This window comes from Caretta caretta, chromosome 10 (assembly GCF_965140235.1).
Source record: "Caretta caretta isolate rCarCar2 chromosome 10, rCarCar1.hap1, whole genome shotgun sequence".
NCBI classification, from domain to species: domain Eukaryota; kingdom Metazoa; phylum Chordata; order Testudines; family Cheloniidae; genus Caretta; species Caretta caretta.
Genome location: NC_134215.1, coordinates 14,280,751 through 14,299,618, shown reverse-complemented (window position 1 = coordinate 14,299,618; position 18,868 = coordinate 14,280,751). Strand labels below are relative to the sequence as shown.

General features: G+C 41.5%; 1 protein-coding gene across 1 annotated transcript in view; it reads left to right on the top strand.

Annotated features, from left to right (window-relative positions):
- The first annotated feature begins 253 nt into the window (after positions 1 to 253).
- FAM20C (FAM20C golgi associated secretory pathway kinase) overlaps positions 254 to 18,868 on the top strand; it is an 83,993-nt gene continuing 65,378 nt past the window's right edge. Inside the window, exons 1-3 of the mRNA XM_048867078.2 lie at positions 254 to 1,917; positions 4,645 to 4,823; positions 14,762 to 14,840. Of these exons, the coding sequence (XP_048723035.1) occupies positions 1,361 to 1,917; positions 4,645 to 4,823; positions 14,762 to 14,840 (815 nt within the window). The 5' untranslated portion in view covers positions 254 to 1,360. The remainder of the gene's footprint in view (positions 1,918 to 4,644; positions 4,824 to 14,761; positions 14,841 to 18,868) is intronic.

Genomic DNA, 18,868 nt, shown 5'->3' with positions numbered 1-18,868 from the left:
TACTAATACTTTGCAATGCTATTAGCATAGATTCCCCCTCCTTCCCCCCCAAAAAACCTTTGAGAAACAGACGCCCTCTCCTTGCCCCAGTTGGAGCTGCAGTAGAAGGGGGGTGAGAGGGGAGGGAATAAAGAAAAGCTTGTGGTTGAGGTTTTCCTGTTACTATCATTGTAACGTTTATTTAGCCAATCTCTTAACTATGACGTCTGGATTTATGGCTTGCTCATAATATTTAACACACCCACTGAAGGCTGGAGCTGCAGCGCTCCTAGTCCAACCAGTCTAAAGCAGTCAGTGTAGCTGAAAGGGGTTTTCACTCTGCACCTGCCAAAGATCTCTCTCTCGCTCTCTCTTTATTTTCTCTCTGTCCCTCTCTTTCTCTGCCTCTCCCTTTCTCCCTCTTTCTCTCTCAAGGCAGATCTGTATGACCCAGCAGAGATCAAAGACGGCACCTCCCTCGCCAAGAAGAACCGCTACCGATTTGCGCTAGTTTCTATCCTCTAATCTCTCTCCTTTTTCGTGCCATATTTAAGCTTTACGGTACAGTAGTGCCATCAGACCGTTTTGCAACCAAAAACCAAAACCAAAAACAAACAAACAAACAAAAAACAACCCCGGAACCCCAGCTTGGATCCAGCAACCATACTGACTTGATCCTAGTTGAATATTTCTCTCTCCCAAGCACTGGATGCGATGGATGAAGAATCTGGAAACAGTCTAAGAAAATCATTTTCCAGCCAATGTTTTTAAACAGTCTCGCGGAGGAGAGAGAGTGTGTCTCACTACTGCATCACTGGTCAATTTCAAAGGATGGGAGGCAGCGTTTCCAGCACATCTAAATATTATGGATCATCTTTGCTTCCCCTGAAAGCCTTTTATTTGTAATAGGTTTTATTATTATTACCCCCTCCCCCTTCCTGTCTTTTTTTCTTACCCAATCAGAGCTTCAGATGTTGGTGTCTCTTCAATAATCCCTATTCTTTACCGTTGTGATCCCTGTCATAAAAAGAAAAGAAAAGAAAAAATGGACAGCTGGGTTTATGAATTGAACTGCTGTTGGCGTTTGTATTCCTACTGATTTTTAAAGACTTGCTTTGGGGCGGTTTTTTTTGGTTTTCGGTTGTTGTTTTTTTTTGCTCAGTACTTGATGAGACTCAGACGCCAGGACCGACTGCTTTTTGAATATTTATTTCGAACAGCCGATGGAGATAACTTTATCCACTTGATTGGTTTTATTTGTTCTCGCTCCGCTCAAAACAAAACAAAACAAAACAAGACCCACACGCTTTTTCTGTGAAAGAGCTCCCTTAAATATTTAAATTGCCCCTCCCCTTATAATTTATTAGGAGGACCCTGGACCATGAAGATGATTTTAGTCCGGAAATTCAGGGTGCTGATCCTGATGGTGTTTCTGATCGCTTGCACAATGCATATCATGATTGATCTGTTACCAAAGCTGGAGAAGCGAGCGGCGAGGACGGAGGGCAAGACGGGCTGCTCGTGTTCTGACCCCCCGGGCGAGGAGGCTCAGGGCTGGGGGAAGCAGAGAACTAAGGGCGGCTCGGAACCGGGCTGGCCTAACAAGCACACGCTGCGGATCCTGCAGGATTTCAGCAGCGACCCCAGCTCCAACCTCACCTCCCACTCGCTGGAGAAGCTCCCCGGGACCTCGGAGAAAGCCGAAGCTTTTAAGAGACTGGAACAAAATGGCATAAGCCGGGAGCTGGGGCATAAGCCGCTCATCCAAGATGGGAGTATAAACGCCCAGCCCGGGGGGCAGGGGTACTCCAAACTCGCGGCTCTCTTCGAGCAGCCCCTCTACAAAATCGCCACCCCGGCGCTGGCGGAGGAGGATGTCTTGTTTAACGTCAATAGCGATATCCGATTTAACCCGAAAGCGGCCGAGAACCAGGACTGGTGAGTAGAGCGGGGCTGGGGCTGTGGGGACTCGAAGCTGTGGGTCCCCAGCGGGCTGTCACTGAAAGCAAAGGGGGATGTACTGCTACCGGCTTCACTGGGCGCAGGATCAGGCCCCGAGGCTAGCGACGGCGAGGCCTGATTTCTCCCCGGCAGCAGAGAATTTGGGTCACGTTCATGTGGCATTATCCTGAAACTGGGGACGTTATGATCCTGCCTTGGGTTGGTGGGAAGTGACTTCCCACTTTGCTCAGAGTAAAGCTACTGATGCAACAGCCACTGGTGTGGCAAGTGGATCTGGGCTCTTCCTTTCCATTCCAATACCTTAAAATATCCTGTTTGCTTGAAGGAAAGAGAGCCACTTCTTCTTGCACCCAGGGTTTGAAATGGCAATGCAGTTCACTTACTTACATTCCAGTGTCAAAAAGCTTTGCCGGGGTGCAAAATTGTAAGTGACAAAAGCAGCTGTCCTACGGTAGCTGATGTGTGTGTTCAGACTATTGAGTACTTTAAAAAACAACACAATAGACCACATTTATTACATATAATTTAAGAAGCACTATTGTTTCTTATTAAAACCCTGAAGGTAGAAATAGCATTGTGAGTAGAAAACGGAGACTATTTGCCTGTTATGATGTAGGTTTCAAAATATGTCAAAGCCAGTAGCTGGAAATAAAATTAATATTTGCTTTGTGCCTGTAAAGAAATATAGGTTCTAACAGGTCATTTACAAGACTGGAGTAACAGCTATTTCAGATTAAATGAAAGCTTCAGTGATGTAATTCAGGTATCACAAATGGGATAAGAAAATAACATGTTTAAACTAAAAAAAAAAAAAAAAAAACAGGAGGACTTGTGGCACCTTAGAGACTAACAAATTTATTAGAGCATAAGCTTTCCTGGTTATTTTCTCCCAGATTAAATGAAAGCTTCAGTGATATAATTCAGGTATCACAAATGGGATAAGAAAATAACATGTTTAAACTAAAAAAAAAAAAAAAAAAACAGGAGGACTTGTGGCACCTTAGAGACTAACAAATTTATTAGAGCATAAGCTTTCCTGGTTATTTCCTCCCAGATTAAATGAAAGCTTCAGTGATATAATTCAGGTATCACAAATGGGATAAGAAAATAACATGTTTAAACTAAAAAAAAAAACAAAAAACAGGAGGACTTGTGGCACCTTAGAGACTAACAAATTTATTAGAGCATAAGCTTTCCTGGTTATTTCCTCTCCCCCCCCCCCCCCCCCCCAAACTAACAAAATAAAGAACAGAAGACAGAGCAATAAAATATTAACTTCTCTCAGAAGCAGGGAGATTGACTTCAAAGGTCATACAACTGTCCATAATATACAGATATCAATGGGATTTCAACCTTCGGGATCTGACTTTTGATACATTTTCTGCTCTGAATTATTTTTTGACATTCTAAAGCCCAGTGCTTCTGTCTTTAACTTTTAATGCATTTGGTTTCATCTATAAATTCTCTGCCCCACTGATGTATAAGAAATGCTTAGAAACTTGAAAGGCTGAAAAATCAAAAGGCATGTCTCTAATACAACAGCACCCTCTTTCAAACACAGTGGCTCTGTAATGTTTAAACAGCTTTATTGTGCCATGCAAAAGCTCTGACAAGCAGTGGAGCAACCAGCCTGGATTTGAATCTTTAACAATATAGTGTAAAAGTTTTCATTTTCAACCTCAAGTTTATATGAATCACAAAGGCCCTCAATGTATCATAATTAAAATCAAATTTAAAGCGCACTAGCTTAGAAAACTTCCAATTTCTCTGGAAAATCTCTGTCACCAGCATATGACAATAATGTATGGAATGTAGAGATGGCTAAAGGTACAATTGACCCCTTCGGTCAAGACATGTGATAGCAATGGGATCTCCAGTATAACTGCTGCTCCGCTTGTTATTGCTCCCAAGGTTTAAATAATTAAAATCAAATTTAGCAGTTAACATTAATTCATAACATTCTTTGCTATGACAATAGCTTAAAGCTAAGCAAGCTTTCTTGCAGACATGGGAAATAGAATTTGCATTTAGGAAGTAGTCAAAAGTTATTTCACTGCCTTTCGTCCCCTTGGAATGATAAAATCAAAAAAGGAATATGAAGTATAAGTCCTGAATGTAACATCGCAATTATCAAATAACTTCAGGACATGTTAATTGTTAAATAAAGATTTGGGATAACGTTTATATTTTTGTCTTAAACTTGTTCAAGTTGTTTTCAACAACTGTACAATAAATAAAAACAACACTGGTTTGTTTTTTTAACATTGTACCCTGGATTAAAAAATAAAATATACTACAGCTACTTTGAATTCAACCAACACTCTTCTGGAGTTTTAGGACAGTGCTATGCAGTATAACACAGAGTTCAACGTTTTTATTATTTCATAAGGGTCTGATCCAATGTCTATTGGAGTCAATGGGTGCTTTGCCACTGACTTTAATGGTCTTTGGATCAAGCACTAATAGTTTAGGTCACAACTCTGCTCTCATTGAGGTCAATGGCAAAGCTCCCAATGGCTTCACTGGAAGTGGAAGCAGGCCTTTAATCCATGTCAGGGATAAATTGAAACCCTTCTCTCACTTCTACATTGTTTGCTTTTCACATCATTGCATTCTGAAGCCCTCTTTTAAGTTGCTTTGAGGAGAACCGGCAGATAAAAAATAATAATACTTCTCTCTCTCTCTACTTTTTTTTTGTGGTAGGCAAAATGAAGGTAATGAAGATGAAGAATTTTTACCCACCGCAGAAACATCTGTAGATTCCTACCCAAACTGGTTAAAATTCCACATTGGTATTAATCGATATGAGTTGTATTCCAGACACAATCCTGCAATTGAGGCTTTGCTGCAAGACCTGGTCTCCCAGAAGATAACCAGTGTTGGTAGGTTCAGATACATATATTTTTATGACTATTTACTTATTCAAGTTGCTGTTTTAATATTAATGAGTATTTTCCATTACTTATACTTGATGTTCCTAAAACATTGCTTCCTGGCTACATTAGTCTGCACTTATTTTCCTTGTTAAATATAAAAGAGGCTTCATAAAGATATCTTGCCAGTTCCGTGTTGCATGAATATTTGAGAAGCCGTTTGTATTGCTGTGGATGCTAGCAAGATTCTAGCTGCAAAGCATATTAGACCAGATTCATCCCTGAGGTAACCTATTGACTTCTGAGGTACAGTTACAACATGGTTGAATAGTGCTCATTAAACTGTAAAAAAACAAGTTGATTTTTTCCAGTCTGATTTTTTTATTTTATTTGAATTTTCTGAACAAAGAGTTTGGTGTTAAAAAAAAATCCTGAGGGGGTGGGTGGGTGGGATGAAGAGCAACATCTTCACCTGCAGAAGGTGTTTAAAGAATGAAACAACACAGTGCAGTGTCTCTATAGCTCTTGCCAATCTGCATTGTGTTCCAGCACTGCTGTAGCTTTAAGGCCCAGAGCTGCAGTGTTTGTACATCCAGATCTACACTGATTTCAAAAGACAGTGAAACAAGCATCAGGATAGCAGGATGGGGTCCGTAGTTCAACTCTGTTTGTTCCGTTTAGAAACCCATGATTGAGATGTTACTATGTTGACCATTCAGTACATTTAATGGTCTGGAACACATGGAAATATTTGCTGTGGGGTCAGTTAATGATAGGTTTAAGTGCTCTTGAATATGGCTTTATAGTTGCCAACAAAAGAAAAGAAAACCATGGTCCTGACATTCTAAACTAGCTAATATAATTTATTTCTGGTGGTTGATCATTGTCCAGTTGGTTTAGGCACATAAAAAATTAGGCAATTTCTATTAAACACCAACTTCCTAAGTACTCTTCAACTTTTCACAATGATGAAATAGTAGAAGCTCTACAAAACTGCTGATAATCTATATTTCCACTACTGGATTAGATCACCGGGCTTTGCCCCTGCAATCTTATTCAGTAAAAACTTCCATTGGCTTCAATGGGAATTTTGCCCCACTAAATCAGCATCACTGGGCCTAATGGTTACATTTTCCATCCCGTGAACCATAGTTTTCTCTGAACAGTATTAGGATTAAGTGGAATTCTTGATCAGCAAGGAGGGATTGATTTAGTTAGTCAAGACAGCAGGAGCCATGATTTGGAGAATGCTATGTGATGAAATTCAACTTTATGCAGAGAGACACACCAAAGCTTTAAGTGGAACTTAAATAGTGCTTCGGCCTTGTGCTCTGCTTAGAGGGGAATTTCACCCAAAGAAAGCAATTTTCAAACCATGTTGCCTTAACAGGATGTCCAGACCAATGTACTGAATGATCAAATTGACAGTAAGGTGCATAAATAAATGCCATTTGTATGAACCTGTATGCTGGTTTTCTGCCCCACCTCTGGATTGAGATGCTTTATTAAGGAGCCCAGGTTTGAGAATTGTGCCGTATATATGCCCCCTTTAGATAACACCTAACATAAGAGAAATAGCTGTCACTGTCTTAGATAATACCGAATGTTTTTCATCTTCCTGCAGTCTAGGCCTCAGGATAACAAGGATAATTTGCAGTGGAACAAGTTCTAGGTGATTTTTACTGTCTTGTCTTGTGGGCGGGGAACGATAATCCCCTTTCCTGACCCACTCACTCAGTTAAGAATGATGTACAGAATATTCATCTTGCAATTGGATTAGGGAGTGGGCACAACTCCTTACTATGCTGATTTTAAAGGCACTCCTCACTTATCGATCAGGAGATGGAAGAGAAAGAGATGTAAACTGGGTCCCCTCCTACCCCTCCTACACCCTGGAGAGTGGTGGTATCACTTCCCTGATCTATCACCTTGCACAGCTTCAGGGCAACAATTTTGCTTAACCCCAGGACCTTTAAGACTTTGCATCTGAAATGCTTGCCCAGCCGTGTTTTGATTTGCTGTAAGAGGACCATGCATCTCTCAAAATGCATTTGGACTAAAGTGGCCACTGCTGAATATACTGCACTGCTGAATAGCATAGCTTCACAATTTACTGAACTATATATTTTTCTCCAAGATCTAAATATAGTGTATGTTGGTTATGCAAAGGAAAACCATGGCTTGTAGCATGCTCAGACGTGAACATAAATGTAATGCTTATCAAATGGACAATGTCATAGAGAGTGTGCTGGCTAGTGATCGAAGGAGGGGAATGAGAATCAGAAATACTAGAGTTTACTTCTGTTCCAGCCACTGACTTGCTCTGTACTCTTGGGCATGTTGCTTAATCTCTCTCTCTGCCTCAGTTTACCTATCAGCAAAATGATTATAAAAATTATAAGCGAAAAATCCCAGCTCCAATGAAGCCCAATAGAAATTTTGCCGTTGACTTCACTGTGGCCTTGATTTCACTTTATATGTCTTACAAGGCTTTAATTAATTAAAGATTTGCTAGGGCTTTGAGATCCTCTGAGGAAAAGTGCTACAGATGCACAAAACCATATTTATTATATTATGTATTGCATATGGGATATTCTGTTATATGCTTGTATGGTGTTTTGCACAATGGGTTTGGCGCCTCAAGATGTTGCTGCAATAAAATTCTAAATAAGAGTAATTTACACCAACGATGCCTTGCAATTTGGATATACAAAAATACTAAACACTGCATCTCATTAGACAATGTTCCTTAACCAAAGAAGTGCAAATTCTGTCCAAAAAAATAGGTAAAGATTAGTTCCTAGATATGAACTCAAGCTAGCCCTTTAAAGTGAGCTTATAAAAATCAGGGGGCCCAATCCTGGGGACAGTGGGAGGGTTGCCTGCATCAAGATGGTAGGATCCGGCCCAAACCACTGGCAACCAAGCCATGTTTGTTCCTCTGGGAACAAGGTTATAGCAAGGTTTGAAGAAAGAAAGAACCTTATTTTATATTATTGATATTTTTGGAGTGTAGTATGTTTTGTCTTACACTGCGAATTCTTAGCGCTTTTTTTTTTAATTATATTAACAGCTGCCCACTTTTCACTTTTTGTGCATAGAAGCAATAAGGACTCCAAAGCTTTTGAATGGATGAATAGTCTGACATGTATTATCAAAGGACACATGAATGATCACTACATTGTTTCACATGATTCTGCACATTTGCCAAGTTAATTTGCATGGTTCCTTTTGTGGTTTGGTTTTGAACGGCAGCTATGAAGATGACTACCAGGTTAAAAGTGTAAAACAAATTGAAATCTGCATACTGCCTGAGAATCATCGTTTTCTTTTGACATTCAGTGCAATTAAATATATAGAATCCTAGAAGTTAGCTGGAAAAGACCTATTAGCTTATCCAGTCCTTTTAGTGCAAGGAATCATGTCTACAGCTAGTTTTGTAATATTTTGATATGTTATGTATAGGTTTTAATAGGCTTATGTGGTTTTGATATGCAGGTTTTGATACTGTTTGCAACCTGAACTGTAGCTCAACTGCCTTCTTAGCCAAGTCAGCTGTATCTGCTTAATGTTATTAATTGGAAAGCATCACGTCCAAATAGACAGCTCTGGATCAATCAAAACTGCTTGCAAGATTCTGTAACCCATACAGTTACCTTAAAATGAAAATGGTGAGAGACGCAATTACTGCTTAGTTCACAAGAGCGGAGAGCATCAAGGTGACATTTCCTTGAGGTTAAAGTTTAAATGGAACAAATCCACTGATGATGCCACTATGGAAAATGGAATCTGAACATTACATCTAGTTCCCACAGTGACACCCAGAGGTGGCCTTGAAAAGGACAGGGTTAAGAATAGCTTTAAGCCAAGTATATATTCAAAGCCCTACCTATCAGTACGTGTTTGCTATTTATTCTGTTCAATGCAAAGGGCCTGATCCTGTTCTCATGTAATTCAATACAAAACTTCTGATGACTTAAAAGGGAGCAGGACTGGAGCCTAAACATTAATATTTTCAATTGAATATTGAAACCCAGTTTTCAGAAAAGGTGCATCCACATATGCATGCAGAACTGCACACCTGCTTTGCATTGAGAATTACCATTACGTCCTGCACAAATTACCGTAATTAGCCATTCCTCTGCACATTTATGCATGTGCATAGTCACAGCAGCAGCATGAGCAGTGTAACCAGGAGCACTGTATGGCATAGAGCAGTTAGATGCATCAGTTCAGTGACTGTGGGCCTGATCCTGCTCCCATTAAAGTCAACAGGAGTTTCGCCATTGGCTTGCATGTGAGCAAAACAGGCTTCTGTGTGTGTTTTTCTTTTCTTTTTTAATTCCCTGATTGAAAGGCCTTGGGAACATTACCTGATTCAGATCATTTCTAAAGCCTAGGATGCATTCAATTTGTGCAGGCAATAATTAGAACGCTAGAGCACAAATTACTGATGTGGTAGATCAATGGCACAATTAACGAAGGTAGACATTGGCTAAACAGCAAAATAAAAGACAGTGCTATGAATACTGAACCCAGATCCTGGCTCTCAATAAAATGATAAATATCTTGTCAAAAGGCAAGGAAAGAATGTGTGAAAAACATGATGAAATGTAGCGCCACTGATTTACTTTATAAGAAAACAATGAATCTGCCAAGAATCAGCAGATTGATTCAATTTACAGGCCTGAATGGGGTGAGGGGAAGACCTTAAAAATGTACAACAAAGACTTGGGACGATCTCTCCGCCTTTTAAAACTGCTTTTATCATCTTGAAAGCCTTTACAAATGAGTCAGCAGCAGTGGCTGAGCAAGAACAAGTTAAGAAAATGACTGGGACTTGAATTTTGAATTTTGAAATTTGTTCCTTATTACAGTTTGTGTGGAAACAAGCATCTAGGCTGTGCAGACTATTATCTGCTAGCAAGGCTGAGGTGTTTATGTTCGACTTAGGTCTGATTTACAAAGGTAAATATATACCTCTAAATGGATTGGGAGGATGAGGGCTGGGTTGCAACAATATCCAGGAAATGACATACTAGGTCACACCAGTGGTTCATCCAGTCCAATGTCCTGTCTCAGACAGCAGTCCGTACAAGATGCTTTAGAGGATGGTGCAGGAAACCATGTACGGACAGCTACAAAAACATGACTGAGTGATCATGGTGACATACATCTCATAAGTTCCATAGAGGGTTTTACTATTTTAACACTTCACAGAGGTGAAGTGTAGGGTTTGCAGAAAACATGGACATGTGTTTTCAGGAGGGACTAGATGAGGGAGAAGTTGGAGTTATGACTGACTAGGAGCCCCTGGGACACATGGGAGAAGGATGACAGGTGAGCACGGGAGAAGATCATTATACACTTAATCCAAAGCCCAGAAGAATCAATAGAAAGATGCTCATGGACTTCAGTGGCCTTTGGACCAGGCCCTCTATCCCCAAATGTCCCCAGTAAAGTCAACCCCACTGAGGATTTGTTCCAAAGCCTCTTGAAATTTTGAAATCAGGCCATAAAATTCTTGCAATACCTTAGATGAAAGAGGATGTTAAGTCTGGAGTATATTAACCTTTAGCTTTCAATTTTTTCTTTGACAAGCTGAATTGCCTAAAGATTAAACGTCATCTTTGTACTGGAATTTACTTTTACCATTATATAAATATGTCCAAGACTTGTTGGACAAAAGTTGACTCAAGATGTACTTTATGGTGTCAGCGAGTTTTTAAGAATTTTTCCAGAGCTGCTCATCCTCTGTAACATAAAGGCGTATTCAGACATTTTTTAAAATGTGGATTATGACCCTGACTGGAGGACATCTTTGGAGTCAGAACAGCCTTATATTTTAAGGCCTTCTTAGAAATGTCTTAGTATGCTGATCATAGACGTGACAGGCTGTAATGGCTTAGTGTCATTATGTGCTCTTCTCTGAATACTGTATGTTCTAATCCTGTGTATTATAAATCCTTATGAAATTTTTATTTGGGTAGCAGCTGAAGTCTCAAGGGCATCTCCAAACAAGCAAACAAGGCTTTAGAACATGATTGGACTCTTATTCCTTGGCATAATATAAAGGGAAACATGTTTGAACTGAGAAACAAAAGTGGCAAGTGGAATGTTCCTTGTCTGATTCATATATGTCAGAAAATGAAAAGAAGCCAAGCAAGCAGGCTTGATATTAAAGGGAGGAGAAAAATCTTTAGGCCTAATGTTCAGATAAAGTCTCCATGAATGTGAGCCGTGCTTTAGACATGCACTACTACGTAGACCCATGGAAATCAAGGTTTCTGCATGCACCCAATCCCAGAGTTAAGCACACATGTCACTGTCTGCAGGCTCAAGACCGTAGATTGAAAGCACATTGGATTCAGACCATATCTCTTTCTCATCTGCGACGAGTCATGCACAACTATGGCACTGTATAATTAATGTTAACAATCCTCCCTTTTGCATATGTAGGTAGGCACCTGTATGTATAGCCTTTGGGTTAAAGTTGTTGGGAGCCGTCGTAAGGGACAGGGTGGAGCTGCATCGCTCCTGCTGGAGTGCCTGGGCAGATTGTTCCCTGGCAAGGCACAATGCCCCTAGAAGCAAAAGGGGAGTGCGGTTGCTGTGCCACCCTCAATCAGTGTGTAACGTGTCCATCCACCCTGCGTTGCAGGGGGCCGGCTGGGAGGCATGAAGCCCTACATCTAAACTCAAGAGTGGCACAAAACTCCAGCCGTCCTTGTGCTCCAGAGTGCTCTGCGACCAATTTAGCATGTACAGGCTATAATCTGTGGGTGAATATGACAAGGCCAGAGGGAACCTTTAATCTTCTCACCTTGCACCCTCACACAAAGGATGGACCTGTTCTTTCTGTCTGGAAATCAGGCCTCGCATGTGTAACAAATCAGAGCAATTTTTTTCATGAGCCTTTCATAAAGGTTTCCCCTTTCTTGTTGCCAAAGTCATTGTCTGCTGAGGTTGCTAGCCAAATAACAATCTGTTGTGCTGCTTTACCGTGCTAGGCATCCTAGTAAACTTAGAGTATTCCAAGCTGTGTGTTTAGAAACTGGTGTGAGGGAATCTCCTCTTTTTCCTCCATCTCTGCACCCTTTTGGTCTTGAACAATCTCCCAATCAATATAGGCTTTCCTGATCATGTGACTGCACAACTCTTAATGATTGTACCAGGTCCAGGTCACACCAGGTGTAGAACCCTGAATTTTTGTAAAATAGGAATATTCTGTTGAAATGGTGCAAAATCGGCTTTATGTGAAGGGATATGAAACTAGACACTGCTTTTCAAACACTGATTCTGCTTTGGGCATATCATTCCCATGTTGTAGTTGATGCCTTTTCCACAGCCTCTTTTGGCTGGGGACTTTTTATATGCATTACATTCAGTCAATTAAATACTTTTTAAAATAAAGTTTGGAACAAATGTTGTTTATTTGCGAATACATAGCTATATTGTGCCATCGATTTATAAACAGAAATCCTCATGAAAGTCAACAGGGAGTTTTGCTTAACAATTGATGGCTCAACACTGCTCCTTGAATAAAAGTCTAAATCCTACAAGAATGACTTGGACAAAACTCTCATTCATTGTAATGGAAGTGGAGAGTGAACAGGACTGCAGGACTTGGCCCCATATTTGTCTGTTTAGCAACTGAATGGAAAAAAGACCAATTTTGAAAACTTAAGCGACAAGGGGCCAGCTCCTCAGCTGGTGTAAATCAGTGCAACTTCGCCATTGGCAAGGGAGCCACACCGAGCTACAGCAGCTGAGGATCTAAGCTTAAGGATGCAATTCTGATCTCTGTTACTCAGAGCAACGCTATGGGTGTCAATGGAGAATTCTGGATTTAAACCGATGTACGTGACAATAGAACTTGGCCAATGAGAGTCACAACGTTGGCACCTTTCTATGTCCTTTACACTATTCTGGCAGTGAAATGTGATGGAAGGCTAGTTTAAACTGCCAGCTGGGGACTCCTGGGTGGTATATAGGTGGGGTAGTTAATTATACACTACATGCTCTTGACCACTCAGTATAGATGACAATTTAGGTGTGTAGCAGAGCTGTTACCAGAGTAAGCTGTCTACAATGATCCTGAGATGTTACTGACAGCACATACTACAGCAGCCTGAGGTTGCTCTAATTTATTCTTGGGACTGAACTGGCTCTAGTTGCCCCCAGGATTCAGGTGTTTGTGGATGGAAAACCATCTATACCTCCCCCCTTCCCTTCTGGTGTACATGAGGATCTAACCTACTCTGCACAGCAGAGTGAGCCTAATATATGAAAACCACATGTTTCTGGTATACCTGTTCAGTGTGAGTTGTTTAATGCCCCTTAATTTCTAATTATTTATTTGTTCCATTGGGATAGCCGAGTAATGCAATAGAAGGCAGGGGTCAGCAAAATAGCAATGCAGGAGGGATTTTCTTCCAGAAGAAGAGTAATTAAACTGACCAGATTTGCATAGCATTTTGTTGCAAAAATATATGGATTACAAGCACTGAAAGAGAGCTGGTGACCCATCAGTAATAAGGCACAGAGAGGAGTAATTAATAGGACGTGTAGCAAATGGTATTGGTTAGGGAAAGCAAATGTAGACATTAGACATGCCAAATAAGGCCAGCTTTAAGGCAAAATTTATGAAAAAGATAATATGACATTTTACGTAGTTCTTAAATTTATACCTTTTTTGTCTGATTTCTAAAGAAGGGGATTATCTGATCATTCAGAGGAAACTTTAAAAAGGACTAAATTGCATACACTGAGATGACTGACATGGCCATCATTGCACAATGCAGAAGTGAATTAAAGAGCTTGGGTGTAGGTCATTTCATTTACTCAAAGTGTTTTTGGCTGGTGGGAGAGCAGATGGTCTGCTGAAGTGTATATTTACCTCCCTTGACTAACCATATCATCAGATAAGATGCACTCTTTGAGAACTCTTTTATTCATGTACTGTGTGTTTTTTTAAGTGACATGTTTTTTCCCACTTACACAAAAAGTATCAGTCCAGGATTAAAAACAACATCATCCAATTGTTCAAGTGATATTGTCCAAATGGTGCCGTTTGCTAACAATAAATGTCAGTGTTACAGTAATTCACCATCAGCTGGTGTTTGAGAGTCAAGCAAAAATGGTCTACAATGTGCAGCATGAGCCGAATTGCAGTCACTATTCAGTCCTTACTCAAAACTTCCATTGAAGTCACCTCTCGCTTATGTACAGATCACCTAATGCAGGGCCTGATCCAAAGCCCACTGAAGTCAATGCATAGTTATCCATTGACCTCAATGGCTTTGGATCATGCCCATGGAGAATATAAAAGATATATATATATATATATATATATATATATTGCTCAGGAATAATAAATACTTAAACTAATCACAGCATAGTATAGGAGTTGCAATTGTATCTGTTCATGCCTTTAATTAAAGGCTGGTTGCTCCTCACCCATTTGTACAGCCAAGGTTCTGGTGTTCTCCAAGACACACCCAATCTCTTCTTCCATCATGCACCCTTTTCATGGTAGCAAGTCGAAAGAACTTAGGGAGTGCGGGAAGTGAGAATTTAGAGACCTGTACCTACACACGCTTAGCATTCAGAACTCCCACTGAAGCCAGTGGTGTTTCTGCGCTTGTAGGATCGGGCCAATAATGGAAAAGCTGATGCAGGATGCAAGATTCCCTTTCCACTCCAGTTCAGTCAGTTTGAGCAGTTACACTAGACTGCATTTCCCCTACTCATCCTCTAATTCAGTCTTTATGTTTCGGAGTGCCCTATAAACGTATATGTGGGTGTTCAGACACCACAATGATGAGTGCAATATAAAAGCTTAGATTGAGACACAGAGAGAGATGTGCTATTTCAGTGTACTGTACTGCTGACTGTACGTAGAAATGTACACTGTGATTTTTAATTGTTTTACTTTTCTCCCACAGCAATGAAATCAGGAGGCACCCAACTAAAACTGATCATGACATTCCAAAATTATGGACAAGCATTGTTTAAACCAATGAAGTAAGTAAGAAATGATTTGCTCCATTTTAAAGCTGCTCTACACAGCTGTGGCATGTTACCATCTTGACAGCTGTTATAAGATCACTCAGAATGTCTTCTAAGTTTGTGGTGCTTAATTATCTAAGCTTCCCACTGAATGTAAATTGTAGGCATGTTAAGAAGAGGAGGCATGTTAAGGCATGAGGAGTTTCAACATTCTTAGAGCCTGATCCACATGAAGTCAATAGGAGTCTTTGCATTGACTACAATGGGGTTTGGATTAGATCCTTAGATGATAGCAGGTATATTGTGGTTTCATATGTCATGTCATGCACACTGTTCTCTGTGAATTCTTCCACCCACAAAAATACAGGGTGTGCTCAAAGTTCCTTTCTTATGTGGAGCTTTATTCAAAACAAACTTGCTCCGATATTTTGCAGTTTGTATTACATCACTTATTTTAGAAATGTTACCGCAAGAGTGCAAGTTCTGGCCAGGTTTTCAGAATCGATTTATTAGAGAGGAAGACATTAATAGTGTTTGATGAATTATAATTTCATCCTTTGATTTATTGCTGTTGGTATTAGAGCTGCACTCTACTGTTTGCTAAGGCTGTATATTGTAGCTGTGAAAATGAGTTTCTTTGAGAAGCGCAAGTGAGGAGAAAAGACTTGGCTGGAACAGAAATGATTTTACTCTCACTTACACCTGTGTAAAGCAGGAGTAATGCCACTGAGGTCAGTGGAGTTGCACAGGTTTAAAATTGATGTAAGTGAGCTCTGAATCAGGTCCTATATGTTTGTATTGTAATAATGAAAATCATCGTGTGCTTAGTGTACAGGGTTTAGTAAAATCACTTGAGGCTGCAGAATGTTTAATGAAGCTATTCACTCTCTGTGTCAGTGGGTATCACTAGAATAATAAACTCATTTCCTTTCTTTGTTCCCCCTATAAGGAAGTTCACTTAATTTCCTTTAAGGTGGTCTGTAAAGGAATAACGCAGCACAGAATACATGGTTTTCAGTATGTATTTGTTTTGTATTGTACATGTAGACAGGAAGGATGGTCCAGTGGGCAGGGGGTTAGCTTGACACCTGAGTTCAATTTCCTGCTTTGCTACAGACTTCCTATGTGACCTTGGGCACTTCAGTTAATATCTCTGTGCCTCTATTCCCCATTTGTAACATGGTGATAATAAAGGGAGGTACCTTACCTCACAGGGATATCGTGAGAATAAATGCATTAGAGACTGTGAAATGCACAGTAATGGAAGCCATATAAGTGCCTAAGGTAGATCAGGCCTTATATGGACTTCAGAAGGAACAAGTAACTGAGTTTCCTTCACATCAACCTCCTTTACATGTGTCCTGAGATCTATGAAGAAATCCCCTGGATCTCAGATCATCCACAGAACCCCAAGGTGTTTGTGCAAAGGCCCAGTGGTTCCACATTATTCCCAAATTCCTCCCATTCAGACTGGCTTCCTCTGGATTCACATTCTTCTTGGTTCCTCTTGTGGGGCTGGGAGGCTCAGATCTCTGAGAGGGAATCTACGTAAGATGATGTAGAAAAGTCTGAAGGGAGATGTTGCCAAAGCATGTCCTAATTGGACCATCCCCAAACCACTGGAACTATAAAAGCAATGCTCAGAGCATGGGTTTGGATGATACCAACTGAGGTTCAACTCCTGCCCCCATTCCCTTCCTTGCACATTTTACCTGACACATTTTATCACTATTCCAAATCATTTCTGACCCTCCCTGGGAAATTTCTGAGAACATGACAGGGCCTAGCTGTCTTTAATTATTAGGTAAAAGAGTGATGGCCTTGGTGGCTTTCCACATGGTACAAGATTCTTCTTGTCTCCATTTACTTAGATGCAGATATTTTAAATCATTATCATTGCTGTGACATTGTAGCTCTGGGAATGCTAATGAGGTTAAATCAAAAGTTTACTATGTGTACTGCTTTATATACACCACTGGCAAGATGATGGATGACAATGGATGTATAACCAATTTCCTATACAGAAGCAATTATTGCCTTCCACAGGGACAATAGCAGAAAATGACTATGTTTTAATCACCCCTTCAGCTTGATTTTGAGGGTGTTAAAATGTTATTTTCTAACTGATTTTGCATTAAATACATGTTTATAAAAAGAACCACTGCAGCATTCCACAACGGTGTTCCCAAACACTCCATCTTACAGTGGCAACACGACTGTAGTTCACATGATGGCTGTAGAATGCTTTAGTATTTTTATTAAGGACATTTGCGAGTATTTGTTTTCATTATGAACAGGGAGCCAGATCCTAAGCTGGTGCAAATCAATATACAGTAAAAGCTGTTTTATCCGGCATATTGGGGGAATGGGGGTGCTGGTATGTGAAAAATGCCCATTAACTAAGAGGGAGGGAGTTTGGGTGTGGGAGCGGGCTTGGGGCAGTGCAGGATGGAGTGTGGGGTGTCTGATCCAGGGGCTGCTCACCTTGGGTGGCTCCCCACAAGCGGCGACCTGTCCTGGCTGCTCCTAAGCGGAGGCACGGCAGGCAGCTCTGCACACTGCCTGAGCCTTTGCCTGCAGGCGCTGCCCCCCGAAACACCCATTGGCCGCAGTTCCTAACCAATGGGAGCTGCGTTGCTAGCACCTGGGGCAGGGCGGGGGCAGCAGGCAGAGCTGCCTGCCACACCACCGCCTAGGAGCAACTGGGACAGGTCGCTGCTTGTAGGGACCCACTCGAGGTGAGTGACCCCCTGATCCGGCACCCCGCAGCCCCTCCGGTGCCCCATGCCCCTGCCTGCACCCAAACTCCCTCCCAGAGCCCACGCTCCACACCCCCTGCTGGCCCCATGCCAACTATAAACCAGAATTTCATTGAAAATCAGAAATGCCAGTTTATGGAGCTTTTCGGTTGGTGAAGTGTTGGATAAAACAGCTTTTACTGTAGCTCTATTGAGTTCAATGGGACTATATCAATTTCCCGCAGTTTATGATCTATTTCCTGTGAATTGTTTGGTGAGCTATGCAGAGTGATTTCCTTCCATGGAACTGAACATCCGAAAACTTTAAAAATACAAGCTGTTAAATCTACAGGACTTCCCATGGAAGGGCCTTATCCAGCAGAAAGGAGCCTTCCCCAAATTTAATCTGTTCCCTCTTTTGAGGGGATATCGCTTTTGGTCCAGGCTTTATGTAGCCACCCAAGCCTGACTCCTTCCCAGGCAAGGTGCCAAATATAGGGCCCTACCAAATTTCACGGTCCATTTTGGTCCATTTCAGGGTCATAGGATTTTAAAAATAGTAAATGTCATGACTTCAGCTATTTAAATCTGAAATGTCACGGCGTTGTCATTGTAGGGTCTTTGTCACTGACCCAAAGAGGAGATGTGGGGTGGTTACAAGGTTATCGCAGGGGGGCGGGGGTTGTGGTACTGCTACTCTTGCTTCTGCAGTGCTGCTGGCGAGTGCGCTGCCTTCGGAGCTGGGCCGCTGGAGAGCGGCGGCTGCTGGCCAGGAGCCCAGCTCTGAAGGCAGAGCTGCCGCCAGCAGCAGCGCAGAAGGAAGGGTGGCCTATTATGGTGTTGCCGCCCTTACTTCTGCCCTGCTGCTGGTGGAGTGTTGTCCTCAGAGATGGGCGCCCAGCCAACAGCCACCACTAGCCTCCCCCCAGCTGCGAAGGCAGTGCAGAAGTATGGGTGGCAATACTGCGACCCCCTTAAAATAGCTTGTGACCCCCCCCCCCCGCAACTGCCTTTTGGGTCAGGACCCCCAGTATGAGAAACACCGGTCTCCCCCATGAAATCTGTATAGTATATGGTAAAAGCCCACAAAAGACCAGATTTCACGATCCGTGATGTGTTTTTCATGGCCGGTGATTTGGTGGAGCCCGAGTCATATGGCAATGACACTCATGTGGATAATGTCAAAGGATGTCCTACATGTTCTTAGGGCATCATCAGTGCTAATACAATGGTCGGGTTCCTCCCTACCTTAGTCACAGCCAAGGAAGACCTTTAAAGGAGTCTTATGGACCTCCCTGACTCTCA